The following is a 16339-nucleotide window of genomic DNA, read 5'->3' as shown; positions in this document are numbered from 1 at the left end:
AAAACAGTGCTTAAATGCATTTCAGACTACAGTGGTACCTTGGTTTACAGCCATAATCCATTCCGGAGGTCCATTCGTGAACCAAAACAGGTTGTAACCCAAGGCACACTTTCACCAATGGGGCCTCCAAAAATTTTTTTGTTCGTAATAATAATAATAAAAGGGTTGTAATCCAAAAAAAGGGACATGCACTTCCGGGTTTGACATGTTTGAAACCCAAAATGTATGCAAACCAGATTGTCTGCAAACCAAGGTACTACTGTACAGTGGTACCTCGGGTTAAGTACTTAATTCATTCTGGAGGTCCGTTCTTAACCTGAAACTGTTCTTAACCTAAAGCACCACTTTAGCTAATGGGGCCTCCAGCTGCCGCTGCGCCACCGGAGCACGATTTCTGTTCTTATCCTGAAGCAAAGTTTTTAACCTGAAGCACTATTTCTGGGTTAACGGAGTCTGTAACCTGAAGCGTATGTAACCCGAGGTACCACTGTATGCCTAAAACTTCCAAGAATTGCATTGCAAAATTCAGAGCAGTGCAAAATCTGTGCCAGATGGTTCACTTGTGACCTGTGCATTAATCCGATCGCAACGTTTCAAAATGGAATTGGCAGCAATCGATATCTCCAAGCAGCCCCACCCTCTGCCTGTTGGATTTATTCCCAAAAGTCGTTTTATACTAGGAAGGGAGGAAAAAAGCAAACAGTCCTTCTGCCACTGCTGGCTTCTGAAGCAGCTCTGGCCACCGCTCGTCGCTGAACTGTCGAGCTGCTTTTAAAAATTGCTGCAAACCAGCCGCGGCACACCCTGTTTTACACGATCAATGAAATGAGGAGAGAGAGAGAGAGAGGTGCTGGACTTCAAAACTCCCGGTTTAAATTACATCCCGCTCATGCAGCTGTTCACTTCACGAGGCTGCTCTGGAGAGCACAGAGACTGCTCAGCTTTCACAGCGAGAAGAGGAAGGGAAAGGTTGAATGTCAGGCTTGCTCGAGGGCTCGGCTCAGGCTCCTGCAGAGTGCGAGAGGGCCTTTTCCTTACACACGCAGAAAGCACTACCGTTCTCTCGCTAGGAGCCAAGCTACACCAACAAACAGGGGTTTCCATGCTTCACTGTTCTTCCAAAATCTGTCGTGAGAGAGGCAGAAGGTCGCTTCACACCAGGAACTGAAGATGGAGACAGCCATGGGATGCAAACCATTCATTCTCCACTCCCTCCTAGGAGTCTTTTGTCCTTGGCCCAGAGACTGGCTGGGTCTTCTCCCATTTCATGCAAGGTCAAAGTTCAGGCATTGGAAGCTACTCTCTTCCTACTGCTTCTGCCTTTTGCAAATCCCAGATCTGAAGTGATAGCCGATTCCCACCCTCTCTCTCTCTCAAGCTCTCTGGGCTTGCAAAATTATTCATTGCCTGTTATTTACAGCATTTATACCAGTGGGGTCCGATCCATTCTGGCAATCAGGGCCCAACCCTTTTGAGCGGAATGTCAAGCAATTGTTTTCACCTCCCCTCACGCAAAACCCCCTCAAAGTCCTCCACATCCTCCACTTGAATTTCAAGAGGATCCAGGAGACATTTCTGGCCAATCGGCTCTCCAGACCACTCAACTAAATTTTGATTCAAAAGTATTGCTGTGGCCAGGAGGTCCTGCTCATCTGTCTCAAGGAAGAAAAAAGGCATGTGATAGTAAACTTGTCTTTTGACGGAGCTACTGATTCTTAGCCCTGGTTGTGCAGTTTTTCTTTTGTCGCCCTGGCAATCTAGCCATAGCATAAAACACTAATAGGTCTGCTGCTATAGTAGACTCAGCAGACAGATTGTTCTGAGGACCTGTTCTGAGCATGCTCAGAGCTGGCTTCCTTGAAGGCCACACCTACACAACAGCAAAGCTTAGGTCCCAGTTTTCCTGGCTGGCCTTGCTGCTTGGTGTTGTTGTTTTTTTTACTCCTCTCACTATTTATGTGCGGGAGCACCACTGGACACACCGTGAGTCTCTTGTTTGTAAAATAAATGAATGTTGTTGTTGTTTTAAACTTATACTATTTTGCTGGAAGCCGCCCAGCTAGATGAGTGGGGTATAAATATGTTGTTGTTGTTGTTATTCAATGCCTGGGAGAACTTAATTATTGACTTGTCATTCCACTGCAGGGACAGCTCTGCTGGGTCCTTTTACAACACTAGTTGTGCACTCGGACAAGCTTCATCTGGTTTTAATTTATACTACAAAGACCCAAGAGTTATGGCATTTGCTTCCTAGGGATACCTGAAAGGGACAGTTATGGATGTTGAAATAACTTGGAGCACCTGAGGCTGGGAAGCTGCTGCAGCTAACTAGGTCGGGACCTAATCAGAGCCTCCATCCAAGCCACTCTGAGCTTACTAAAAGAAAAAGAGGAAATAATGAAAAAGGATAATAAATAAATGCTGTCCCGCTTGGCAGAAAGAGCAGAGAAGCATTTCCTTTCCCAAAGCAACAACCGCCATAGATGTGGAAGAGGACAGCTTGTTTTATGTGGAGAGGCCACCGTTCAGTGGTAGACCACATCCTTGGCAAGAAAAACCTCCCAAGTTCAGTCCCCGACATCTCTAGTTAGAAAGATCAGTTAACAGGTGATGGGAAAGTCTTCTCTGCCTGAGACCTCCAAGGAGCCACTCTGAGCAGATGATGCTAGGATAGAACAGCTTCTTACAGTTCCCATTTTGTGTTTGAGAGTCTCCCAACTCTCCTGCTTGTTGCTCTTAGGAGAGAAGGCCCACAGCTTTCCCCGCAGAAGGTCTCAAGTTTCATTTACAGACAGCAGAATTGGGAAAGGCCCTCTCTGGCTGAGTCCTTGGAGACAGCTGCTCTCCAGGCAGAAGAAGGTTAGACCAGAGTTTCCCAAACTTGGATCACCAGATGTTTGGGGACTACAATTCCCATCATCCCTGACCATTGACCCTGCTAGCTAGGGATGATAGGAGCTGTAGTCCAACAGCAGATGGAGACCCAAGTTTGGAAAACCCTGGTCTAGATCAGTCATAGGCAGACTTAGCCCTCCAGATGTTTTGGGACTACAGCTCCCATCATCCCTGACCACTGGTCCTGTTAGCTAGGGATGATGGGAGTTGTAGTCCCAAAACATCTGGAGGGCCGAGTTTGTCTATGCCCGGTCTAGATGATGTCCTGAGTCCCCTCCAGTTCTTGGGATCCCATAGAATCGATAAGAGCAAGCAAACCAGTCCCTTTGTCTCGGCAACGGCTTTGACTGACTAGTTAAGCACCACGATTAGCATAACCAAAGAAATTGTTCTGTGCCATAGAACAAAGGGATGGGCCTTTCACCTTGTTGCTAGGTAGGAGAACAATAGCCAGAGTTGCATGGGTGAGCTGAGCTGGGAGCAGATTGGAAACACAAAGACATGCATTCTCTGTGCTGGATGGAGAAGCAAGATCTTTTGGGGTGTTAATCCTGGGAGCCCCTCCTGTCTTATTCTCAGGTTGTATATATGTGTAAATAAAACCATGTATCCCAAAGACAGCCCAGTCTCCGTTGACCTTCATTCCAACGTGGGATGTAACATCACTGTAGAAGTCAAGTACAACATTTCCTGTTTGCCCAGAGTGGACACACAGGAGAGTGTTGCTCCAGCCAGGAGGACTTCCTCTCACACCTGGTCTGGAGCATCCTGCCCCTGTATGTGACCAGGTAGATGGGCGTGACCCTGGCAGACCCTACAAAAGGGCCAGTCACGCAGCCATCTTCCCTTCTCCATTCTCACTCTTGACTCTTCCTGATGCTCTTATGCTGTCTGCTGGCCCCCAGCCAGCAGCACATGGGCTCATTCCCCACATGAGATGAACCCACTCTCTCTTCTGTAACTACAAGCTAAAGCCTGCCTTTGGGACCATATTGTGAACTGAATGTAAGTAAACTTCTTATTACTTTTCAGAGAAGACTGTTGTGTCTTTATTGCTTTTAAGAGGGAATTAAAGGGGAATTTAAAAGGGACGTGGGTGGCGCTGTGGGTTAAACCACAGAGCCTAGGACTTGCCGATCAGAAGGTCCGCGACGGGGTGAGCTCCCGTTGTTCAGTCCCTGCTCCTGCCAACCTAGCAGTTCAAAAGCACCTCAAAGTGCAAGTAGATAAATAGGTACCACTCTGATGGTAAACGACGTTTCTGTGCGCTGCTCTGGTTCGCCAGAAGCGGCTTAGTCATGCTGGCCACATGACCCGGAAGCTGTACGCCAGCTCCCTCGGCCAGTAAAGCGAGATGAGTGCCGCAACCCCAGAGTCGGTCACGACTGGACCTAATGGTCAGGGGTCCCTTTACCTTTTAAAGGGGAATTTACCAGGAACAATCCAATCTGGACAAGCCAGACTGGACTGCTTAACTCAAGAGATTCTAACGAATCTACTAACTAGCTTCCTGAGATATACATGGAATGTGCTCTGCTATCAACTCACTAGCGTGAGTTAGGATCATATTTGATCAATATATCCTCTCCTCCTATCCTCAACATTCCCACAATTCCAAGCAAAGTTAACCCTGGGTAAGCACTGGACACCTCCCCAAATCTCTCACCACTTGGATATTGGGGGGGACACATGCCAATAAACTCCCCCCTCCAGTTATGCACACAAAACACCAGTGTGTCTCCAGTGATTCAAAGCACTGGCGATTAGTCCATGGCATTCCAGACCCATCGACACGCCAAGGCAGATCCCGTTCCAGCTTTCCAAGCCCCTGATTGACTCCTACTGGTGTGAAAGTTAAAGGGGGCACACAATTCATTGTTAATCTCCATCTCGACTGCGCCGTATTTACTCGCCCTTCAAAACCGTTCAAGGAAGGCTTTCGGTAATTCAGCCAGGATTACTCTGAACTTTGTAGCGCTTTAATTAGTCTTATTTACTTAGGAAAAATAAGGCTACGGAGTTTGGTAGCTCCTGTTGTTTAGCGTCTATAAATACAGATGGGTTCCTAAGCAAGGGCACTGAGTGAAGTGCACTTAGCCTTCACTGCAGCAGAGATGAGAAACAGCGATTTTGTGCCGTTCGTTTTTACGGGGGAAATGCCACCATAACGGATGACATTTCCATGCAATCAGTCCCTATTTCTTCACCCTCGAGGTTAAAACTGAGTTTGTGCAGCTCCATGTGAAGAAGAAGCAACTGTGAAATAACGCATTTCACTGTGGCGACTTTTCTCCGTAGAGTTTGGGGGACTCATGGGGCAAAATGGCCGCCCATCCCTGAGGGAACCCACTGTCAACATGTTGTTGTTGCTTAGTGATTTAGTCATGTACAACTCTTCGCGACCCCATGGACCAGAGCATGCCAGGCACTCTTGTCTTCCACTGCCTCCCGCAGTTTGGTCAAACTCATGCTGGTAGCTTCGAGAACACTGTCCAACCATCTCATCTCTGTTGTCTCCTTCTCCTTGTGCCCTCCATCTTTCCCAACATCAGGGTCTTTTCCAGGGAGTCTTCTCTTCTCATGAGGTGGCCAAAGTATTGGAGCCTCAGCTTCACGATCTGTCCTTCCAGTGAGCACTCAGGGCTGATTTCCTTCAGAATGGAGAGGTTTGATCTTCTTGCAGTCCATGGGACTCTCAAGAGTCTCCTCCAGCACCATAATTCAAAAGCATCCATTCTTTGGTGATCAGCCTTCTTTATGGTCCAGCTCTCACTTCCATACATCACTACTGGGAAAACCATAGCTTTAACTATATGGACCTTTGTTGGCAAGGTGATGTCTCTGCTTTTTAAGATGCTGTCTAGGTTTGTCATTGCTTTTCTCCCAAGAAGCAGGCGTCTTTTAATTTCGTGACTGCTGTCAACATGGCTTCCCCTAAAGAATTCTGGGAGCTGTAGTTTTTTTTAGGGTGCTGAGAGCCATTATTAGGAGATCCCTATTCCCCTCACAGAACTACATTCCCCCTGAGTTCCCTGGTAAGAGGGATTGATTGCTAAACCACTCTGGGAATTGTAGAATTGAGCACACTGCATTTTCAAAATAAAAAGAATAGGAACCTTCACTCACAGATTCTTTCATGATGTGTTTCGCCACAGTATACTGTGATGTTTGCATTGTGTGTTTTGTGAGGGGAACGGGGGAGGGGGTCTCCTATCAATACTCGGGCACCCTGAGCAAACTACAGTTTCCAGGATTCTTTGGTTCCCAGCATACCTGAAGGAGCGTCTCCACCACCATCATCCAGCTGTCTGATGTTTTATCATGTTTTAATATTCTGTTGGGAGCTGCCCAGAGTGGCTGGGGAAACCAATCTGGTATACAGTGGTACCTCAGGTTTCCATATGGGGAAATAAAAATGCTCTCCATCTTCATGTATCTAACTAAATTAAGATCTTCCCTCACTACAGTGGTACCTCAGGTTACAGACGCTTCAGGTTACAGACTCCACTAACCCAGAAATAGTACCTCAGGTTAAGAAATTTACCTCAGGATGAGAAGAGAAATCATGTGGCGGCAGCAGGAGGCCCCATTAGCTAAAGTAGTACCTCAGGTTAAGAACAGTTTCAGGTTAAGAACAGACATCTGGAACAAATTAAGTTCTTAACCCGAGGTACCACTGTAAATTTATACCCGGCAGTGGGAATGTGTTCTATAGTTTAAGTCAGTGTTTCTCAAACTTGGGTCTCCAGCTATTTTTGGACTTCAACTTCCATCATCCCTAGCTAGCAAGACCAGTGGTCAGGGACGTTGGGAACTGTAGTCCAAAACATCTGGAGACCAAAGTTTGAGAAATGCTGGTTTAAGTCTGTGGCATGTGAAGGAATATTTCATTTTTGTCTGTCCTGAATACTGCAGCCTTGTTGGATGTCCCTGAAATGTGGTGTTGTGAGAGAGGGAGAAATATTTTTCTCTTTGTCCACCCTTTGTACATCCTGTGTAATTTTGTACACTTCCGTCAGGTCAACTCTTACTTGCTCTTTCTCTGAACTAAACACCCCACTTTCCTCACAATAAAGATTTTTTCACTTGGAGCTTTTCGTTGGGAGGACTGTCTGTTCATTCCTGCTCTTGGCTTCCTGTTGTTTAACCAGTTCCTGATGTGCAAGAAGATTTCCTGGTTTTGCCAACACCTCATATTGATAGAGAACAACATACCACACAGTGGCTTTTACAAAATTCACATCTCAGAAGTCCCAGAGGTGTCTGGCAAATCCGTTTGGCACTTCTCAACCAGACAAGGAGGCCCTAGGCACTACTGCAGACCTTCATGAATATTTACTGTGCCCAAAGCACTACAAAACGCTGGCTTGAATATTCTCTATTTTTAATGGGTTTTCTCTTTCATTTAGCTTACATCTTTAAAAAAAAACCACCCCAAAAACACTGAGAACAAAACCCATGTTTAAATTATTCAGGAGGCATTTTTGTACATCTCAGCAGATTCAAGAAGAATAGCGTTAATTTTTAAAAACTTGGGAAGGTCAACTGGCGGTTAGGATATCATCCACCCTCAGGTATATTCTGCTAAGCCTCCCTTAAGGTAAAGGTAAAGGGACCCCTGACCATTAGGTCTAGTTGTGGCCGACTCTGGGGTTGCAGCATTCATCTCGCTTTATTGGCCAAGGGAGCTGGCGTACAGCTTCCGGGTCATGTGGCCAGCATGACTAAGCCGCTTCTGGCGAACCAGAGCAGCGCACGGAAACACCATTTACCTTCCTGCTGGAGCGGTACCTATTTAACTACTTGCACTTTGACGTGCTTTCGAACTGCTAGGTTGGCAGGAGCAGGGACCGAGCAACGGGAGCTCACCCGGTCACGGGGATTCGAACCGCCGACCTTCTGATCGGCAAGTCCTAGGCTCTGTGGTTTAACCCACATCGCCACCCACGTCCTAATAACTCCAGTGACTCCGTTCTACCTCCACTTGTTGGAGGAAGCATGCTTCTGAATGCCACAGGAGCCGTGACCACACTAGAAAGATGCAACTGTTAAAGCTGAAATTAATCCAACATAAATTTACCCTCAGGTAGCAGTTCTGAAGTGTTTAAAAAACATTAAAATGACTAGCAAGCAGACCTCCAGCACAGTCAAAATCTAGAAGCATACCTTCCCCTTTTAACTCAGGCACAGCTGTGCATTTTTACTCGTTCGTTGGTCTTCTATTGGGCCAAAAGATCAAGCTAGCTACTGTGTTAAAACCCACTTTTGTTTGAGCACATTCAAATGGCTCCCCCAGAGCAGCAGAACAAACACACAACCAAAACTCGAGAAGTCAAGTGTTTGCCAGAAATCCCATTAATAGACACTTATTCCTCCAGCCACTCATTCATACCGGGAGGAAAATTGGGGTGAAATTGCAGCTTAAACAAGCCTCATAACCAGATATTATAGCTCGAAAAGGCTTTACCTGCATTCCAGGTGTAAGGGATGCCCTGCAATATAGATTTTTGACAGAGACAAAGGATTCATCTTTTCATTTTTTCATACTGTCCTATCAGATGCCTCCAGGAAGCCCAGAAATGATGTGAAGAACATGAGAACCTGCTGGATCAGGCCGATGGCCCACCTTGTCCAGCATCCTGATCTCACAAGGACCAGCCAGATGCCTGTGGGAAACCGGCAAACAGGATTCGACCACAAGAGCCCTCTCCCCTCTAGAAATTTTCTAAGAGGCTTAGAGATGTCTCCTGCTGTGCAGGAGGAGCTACATCATGCAGGAGCTACTCACAAGTAAGCCTCTTTCCCTAAATAATGTTGGAAGGTGTAGTTTGTTAAGGGTGCTTAAAGCTGATAGGAGAACCCCTATTCCCCTCCCAGGGCTCTCATTCCCAGAGTGGTTTAACAATCAGTCCCTCTTCACAGACAACTCTAGGAAATGCGGCTCAGAGGGAGGAACAGAGAGGTCTCCTAATGACTCTCAGCACCTTGAACAAACTACACCTCCCAGAATTCTTTGGGGGAAACCATGACTGTTTAAAGTGGTACACTACCGCTTCAACGAGAGCTGGACCATAAAGAAGGCTGATCGCCGGAAGAATTGATGCTTTTGAATTATGGTGTCGGAGGAGACTCTTGAGAGTCCCATGGATTGTAAGAAGATCACACCTATCAATTCTGAGGGAAACCAGCCCTGAGTGCTCACTGGAAGGACAGATCCTGAAGCTGAGGCTCCAATACTTTGGCCACCTCATGAGAAGTGAAGACTCCCTGGAAAAGACTCTGGTGCTGGGAAAGATGGAGGGCACAAGGAGAAGGGGACGACAGAGGACGAGATGGTTGGATAGTGTTCTCGAAGCTACCAGCATGAGTTTGACCAAACTGTGGGAAGCAGTGGAAGACAGGAGTGCCTGGCATGCTCTGGTCCATGGGGTCACAAAGAGTCAGACACGACTAAACGACTAAACAACAACAACAGCAACCGCTTCAACAACACGTGTGGTAGCCAGGGCACATCATGTTCCTATTGCATACTCAGATACCAGGGATGCAGGTGGCGCTGTGGTCTAAACCACTGACCCTCTTGGGCTTGCCGATCAGAAGGTTGGCAGTTCGAATCCCTGCAACAGGGTGAGCTCCCGTTGCTCTGTCCCAGCTCCTGCCAACCTAGCAGTTCGAAAGCACATCAGTGCAAGTAGATAAATAGGTACAGCTGCAGAGGGAAGGTAAATGGCGTTTCCATGCGCTCTGGTTTCCATTTCAGTGTCCTGTTGCACCAGAAGCGGTTTAGTCCTGCTGGCCACATGACCCAGAAAGCTGTCTGTGGACAAACGCTGGCTCCCTTGGCCTGAAAGCGAGATGAGCGCCGCAACCCCATAGTCGCCTTTGACTGGACTTAACTGTCCAGTGGTCCTTTACCTGAACCATTTTACCTACCTTGAGAGACTACATTTCCTAAGACACCTTGCTGATTGCACACATTCACAAACTTGCTCTGCATTTTGTGTTGAAGAAATTCGGGAAAACCGTTCTCATCTCCATTTGCATTCTGATACATGTACCCTGATGATACATTTGTTTGATTATTAAGTTACATTTTGTGGCTAACTTAAAACAAAACAAAACAAAAGTAGTTGCGCATCTGAAAACAGAAAGTCAATTCCTTAACTCAAAGGCGTGTGAACTGCTGCAAAGCGATGCCATTCCCCAAATATTTTTTTTGTTTTTCCAGAGCTGCAGAATATCTTCGCCTCAAACTGTCAAACCATCGCTACAGATTAAGGTTTCATCAGAAATTAAAATTCAGCCTACATTGTTTCACACAGTGGTGGGGATTTGTGCCTGGTTATAATTTGTATGTTTTGTTTTATTTTAAAAACGTAACCACATCCAGCTTTTGCATAGAATTGCAACTTGGTGGGGGACTGTGGCTCTCCAAATGTTGTCAAAATCCAACTCCCATCTGCCCCAACCAGCATGGCCAACGATTGGGAACGATGGGAGTTGTAGTCTGGCTAGGTCAGAGGCTCCTCCATCTTTGCTTGCAGCTACTATCTTATCGGAAGGTCCATCCCATATGATATAGGAACACGGTCTTCACTGTGGTGGCACCTACCTTTTGAAATCCCCTCCCATTAAATATTATTCGGGTGCCATCTCTACTGTGTTTCTGGAACCTACTAAAGATCTTTCAACATGCCCCTTAAGCAGAGATATTTATCCCAGTCTACACCCACACTGGAATTATTTTTAATTGTTTTCCTATTTATGGATTTTGAGATATTTTTATCGTATTATTTAATCACTGATGTGTTTGCCACCCTGGCCTCCTATAGAATCACAGAATTGTAGAAGGTTTTATTTACACATATCATAGAATCATAGAATTGTAGCATTGAAAGGGACCCCGAGGGTCATCCAGTCCAACCCCCTGACTCCAACTCCCATAAGCCCAAGCCAACAAGGCTAATGGTCAGGGATGATGGGAACTGTAGTCCAGAAACTTCTGAAGGTTCACATGCCTCACAGGTTCCACACTTGGAGATAATACCGAGCTAGAGGGATGCATAATGTGAGTTTCTATAAGGCAGTTTCCTATGTTCCAAAGCAGACATTAAGCTTTCCTAATTGCCGGATTAAAAACAAACCCCAGAATTTGCATTAAATATTAAAATTCCATTACTTCCAAAGCCTGGTCCAAATCATTCTGGCAGCCATTCCAAAATCCACCGAACTTTCAACAAAATCTACTTACGAGCCATGCTTGCCTGAGCAAACATTATGTATTGTCGATCTTGCTGTTTGTGACATTCCATCCTTTACACCCGAAACTGCATGTATTCTTAGTGACGACTTAATTTCTTGCACTATCTTTTGCTGGTACAAATCATATGTATCCACACACAAATGTGGAATGTAATCCACTGAGAGCAGTCAAGTACAACATTCCTTGTAATGCTAGAGAAGACATACGGAGGAATGTTTGGTCCAGCCAGTTGAAAACTTCCTGTTTTCCTCCTGGCTGGAGCATCCTTCCTTTTGCATCTGACTAGAGGTGGGCATGACCTTACCTGTCCAGGTAACAAAAGGACAAGGCATGTTGCCACACCCTCTCTTTTTCACTTCCTTCCTCGTTGGACCAGCTTTTTAGCTCGGAATGCTCTGTTAGCTCTCAGCTGGCAGAAGCACTGGATTATTCCCCCATATGGGGTAGATCCACATGTACATATTTGTAACTAAGTCTGCCTTTGGGGATCCAACTGTAAACTGATGTGAGTAAACTTCTTTTATTGACTTTAAATAAGATTGTTGTGTCTTTATTCTTTTAAGAGGGATAAAGGGGAACTTACCAGGAACATACAATTCAATACTGAATTGTATCATAGTGAGAGGTTTACACAAGCCTGCAACCAGCTATCTGCTGTGCATATTAGAAGGGGAACGCAAACTCTGCTAAGTAAAGGAAATTGCTAGCACAAGTTAAAAGGTAAAGGGACCCCTGACCATTAGGTCCAGTCGTGACGACTCGGGTTGCGGCGCTCATCTCGCTTTACTGGCCGAGGGAGCCGGTGTACAGCTTCCGGGTCATGTGACCAGCATGACTAAGCCGCTTCTGGCGAACCAGAGCAGCGCACGGAAACACTGTTTACCTTCCCGCCAGAGCGGGACCGAGCAACGGGAGCTCACCCCATCACGGGGATTCAAACTGCCGACCTTCTGATCGGCAAGACCTAGGCTCTGTGGTTTAACCCACAGCACCACCTGCGTCCCTATTCATAAGCGCAACTTAGGAAGGATATTCATAAACAATTTATCCTCTCCTGCCACCCTAAACATTCCCACAACAAACGCATTTGTATTGTTGACACTTTTCAGTCACCTCCCTTTGTCCACCAAATCGCTATTCTCATGAGCAACCCATGCCTTCAAGGCATGGCATAATGGAGCTAACTTCTTGAATATCTAAGCAGATATATTGGCCCGATCCGCACCTGGGCAGGAGGCAGCCTAGCAGCTTTAAGCGGTGGAAGTGGAATATACATTTGTATTCGTCATGCAGGAATGCAACCATCCATTTATTTAGCCATAGACTACAAAACCCATAGTGCAGTGCAACCAAGAGAAATGGAACATGCAGAAAGACAACTAAGGAATTGAATTCGACCCACAATCGGAACCAGCTGAAATTACCAGTCACACCACTGTGGGAGCACAACAACAAAAATGGACGCCTTCCAAAAGGCTTGGCTCATACATATTTCCTAAGCAAAGTCCCAGACTCTGCACTGCACACATACAGCATCACTGGAGAGCCTCGGATCATGTACCCAGAAAGGGCAGGTCTTCTAGCAATAGTGGATCATTCCACCCTGGAAAGCCATCTGAACCAAGCACAATGGAGTGTGGTCCTTGTTAGCAATGTGATCCACTGACACAACCTATTATGTAACAACCCATCTCAAGGCAATGCGCAGAATGCAATAAAAAACAGATCTGCAAGCACTGAGCAGTAGACAAATTTAATAAAGGATAATAATAAATTTTAAAAGATGCATCTTCAGTGTTCACCCAAAGCTGTGCAGTGAAGCAGCCAGAAGCACCTCTGCAGGGAGGGATCGCCACAATTTAGGGGCTGCTGAAGAGAAGGCCCTGCCTAAAGGATGGCAGTGGATCTGCCACAAGAGACCCCTCTGCTGATCTTAACACCTGAGAGGGTCTGTAGGAGAGGAGGCTATCTCTCAGATATTTGGGGCCTAGGTTTGGGCCTTAGGGACCCCCAGTTCAAAGGAAGTCCCAGTGTGAAAAGGTGCAGTTGTGATTGCCGCTGGGAACAAACGAACAAACTTCATCACAGGCTGAAATCTGGATGTGATCATCTTTTTAGGGCGCAAGGTGGTTAATTATAATAGCCCTAATAATTATGAAGGGGGCTTGATTCAAAGCACACGGGAGCTGAATCCCAGAGCTTGTTGTTAACAGCAGGACTTGTCCCTCACCCCATGAGCAAGGTGATTATTAAACGTATCGAAAAAGAGGTCCTCTGTTCATGTGCAGAGTGTTTTCCGTTCTTCTTACTTCAGGGAAGGACCACCAACTTTGGGTGTGTTGTGGAGGCAATTGCACCTCAAAGCAAGTAGGGAAAGATTGCAGTGAGTTCCCTGATTGTGTTATTTTTTTAAAAGAAACTGATAAAAAAAGGGGGGGAAAGGGGTTTCTAGCCCAGAATCTTGTTCTCAGAGCTGCTGGCCCCACCTCACAGGATTGTTGTGAAGATAATGTGACGTGTGTGTGCACGCGTGCATAAACCATGTACGCCACCTCAGGGCGGAAGCAAGACTTAAATATAGAAAGAAAGAAGGTGGCAGGTGTCCACAAGCAGGACCTGAGCACATCAACCCTCTCCTCAGCTGCATTAAAAGGGGGTTGGGCTGGATGACCTTTGGAATCCCTTTCAACTCTGCAATGATAATATGAAATAAATAGCCCGAGCGTTCCTCAGTGCCCTGCAATGTGCTCCCCGCTCCCCTTCCTTCCTTGGGGGGGGGGGGGGTACCCCCTTCCTGCTACCTATGAGCCTTCACCCTCCGCCCCCAACCACTGGGGATGGGATAGCAAGCCAGGCGTCGCAGACATGTGTACCAGAGCATCCTCGTGGCGCGCGCAAGGTCCTCGGAAACATCTCCAGGTAAGGCGCTTTTGGGGGGGGGGGAGGGGGCAAAACCCGGAGAGCCGCTGCCGGTCCGTGTCGACACCACGGAGCTGGCCGGACTAACCAACCAACCAACCAGCTTCGCAGGTCCCTAACTGCAGGTGTGAGCTAGGTGTGCGCGCGCGCGGGGGGGGGGGTTCCCCGTAGAGGCGCTTCTTCCTCCCCTCCCTCGCAGAGGAACGAGACCTCTCTCCGGCCACTTACCGGCAGCACGAAGAAGAAAGCGGCGGGGAGCGCTCGGGGGCTGCGCGGCTGGGCCGAGCGCCTCCCCATGAGGACTGTCCCCGGTGCCGGCCGTCCTTTCCGCCTCACGCCCGCCCCGAGCGCGTCGGCTCCGGCAGGGACAAGCGCATCGCAGCCGCCCGGAGTCGCTGCCGCCGCCGCCGCCGCCGCCGCTAATAAAAGGCCAGTCCCAGGCAAACTAACTTCCTTTCCTGCCGCAGAGCCGCCGCCTTCTCCTGCGCTCGCTGCGCGCTCCGCCCGAGGCTGCCTCGCTCAGGTCCCCCCTCCCCGCCCTTGAGCATCCAGGAGGAGGCAGCAGGAGCGAGAAACTCCCGTTGCCTTCGGTTGCAGGGTCTTCTCTCTCTCTGTGTGTGCTAAGATCACAGATGAGGAAGACAAGGGGACCTCTGAGCAGGTGCGGAGGGCCTCCCCACCCCGCGCCTCCAGGAGGCTGCCCACTGACCCGGTCTCGTGGTGACACTTCTCACGCGGGCGAGAGCGCAGGTTTTATGGAGAGCTCCTGGCTTCAGGAAGCAGGGCTGGGGTGGGGAAGGTATTCGGAGAGAGAGCAGGGTGTGGGGGTTCCTGGGCACGTGCAAAGCGATCTCTCCTCTCTCCACCGAAGCACTACAATCAGCCCATTCGGGGACTGGGGTGTATGAGTTGCCAGCAGGTCAGCCTCCGTGGGTATCTGGAGAACAAGAAGAGCCCTGCAGGATCTGGCCCATCTGGTCCAGCAAGCTGTTCTCCACAGATGCCCATAAGAAGTCCACTAGTAGATTGTTTCCACAGTGAGCAGGGACCCCAGAAGCTCTTGGGGTCCAAGGAGGAAGACTCAGACCGGTGCAACGCAAGCCTAAGCAGGTCAATGCCCAAGCTGAATTCTGTGGGGTTTATTCTCAGATGAACTATGTTCGGGATTGCAGCTCTAGAGAAGCAGAGGGTTGATCTGAGCTTTGGGTCCCTAGAGCAGGGGTCAGCAAAATTTTTCAGCAGGGAGCTGGTCCACTGTCCCTCAGAACTTGTGGGGAGCCGGATAATATTTTGGAAAATAATAATAATGAACGAACTCCTATGCCCCACAAATAACCCAGAGATGCATTTTAAATAAAAGGACACATTCTACTCATGGAAAAACATGCTGATTCCCGGACCATCCGAGGGCTGGATTTAGAAGGCAATTGGGCCGGAACTGGCCCCCGGGCCTTAGTTTGCCTACCCATAGGTAAAGGCAAAGGGACCCCTGACTGTTAGGTCCAGTCGTGGCCGACTCTGGGGTTGCGGCGCTCATCTCACTTTACTGGCTGAGGGAGCCGGCGTACAGCTTCTGGGTCATGTGGCCAGCATGACTAAGCCACTTCTGGCGAACCAGAGCAGCGCACGGAAATGCCGTTTACCTTCCCGCCGGAGCGGTACCTATTTATCTACTTGCACTTTGACGTGCTTTCGAACTGCTTGGTTGGCAGGAGCAGGGACCGAGCACTGGGAGCTCACCCCATCGCGGGGATTCGAACCACTGACCTTCTGATCGGCAAGTCCTAGGCTCTGTGGTTTAACCCACAGCGCCACCCGTGTCCCTTGCCTACCCATGCCCTAGACCAAATGGCCTCTCAGCACATACAGAATGCCTCTGTTGTTTCCATCAACAAAGTGTTTCCATCAACAAAGATGTATTACGGTATTTTAATATCCTGTTGGGAGCTACCCAGAGTGGCTGGGGAAGCCAAGCCAGATGGGCGGGGTGTAAATAATAAATTATCATTATCATTATCATTATCATTATTCTGACATCCTATTACTTAAGCCCACCAGACCTGGTCCTGCCCTCTGGGGCAGCAGAAAACAAGGCTCTCCCCTCTTACGGACATCCTCTAGGGGAAGCCCACTCTATGTGCCCCCCTTGTTCATCCTGCCCTAAAGTCCTGCCCTGATGGTGCCACCACGACAGATGACTGCCCACCCAAAGGCAAGGGGAGCCCAGAAGGAACAGGTTCCATTGTTAAACTGTTCCACACA

At 48.1% G+C, this 16339-nt stretch overlaps 1 protein-coding gene across 1 annotated transcript in view; it reads right to left on the bottom strand.

The window, feature by feature from the left end:
- Window positions 1-14735, bottom strand: part of CRHR2 (corticotropin releasing hormone receptor 2) — a 199241-nt gene extending 184506 nt beyond the window's left edge. Inside the window, exon 1 of the mRNA XM_080974193.1 lies at window positions 14306-14735. Coding sequence (XP_080830319.1) covers window positions 14306-14374 — 69 coding nt within the window. The 5' untranslated portion in view covers window positions 14375-14735. The remainder of the gene's footprint in view (window positions 1-14305) is intronic.
- Between the last annotated feature and the right edge of the window lie 1604 nt (window positions 14736-16339).

Source organism: Podarcis pityusensis, assembly GCF_964106645.2.
Source record: "Podarcis pityusensis genome assembly, chromosome: 12".
Lineage (NCBI taxonomy): Eukaryota > Metazoa > Chordata > Lepidosauria > Squamata > Lacertidae > Podarcis > Podarcis pityusensis.
The sequence above is the reverse complement of the archived record's forward strand: the minus strand, read 5'-3'. Positions and strand labels throughout refer to the sequence as shown.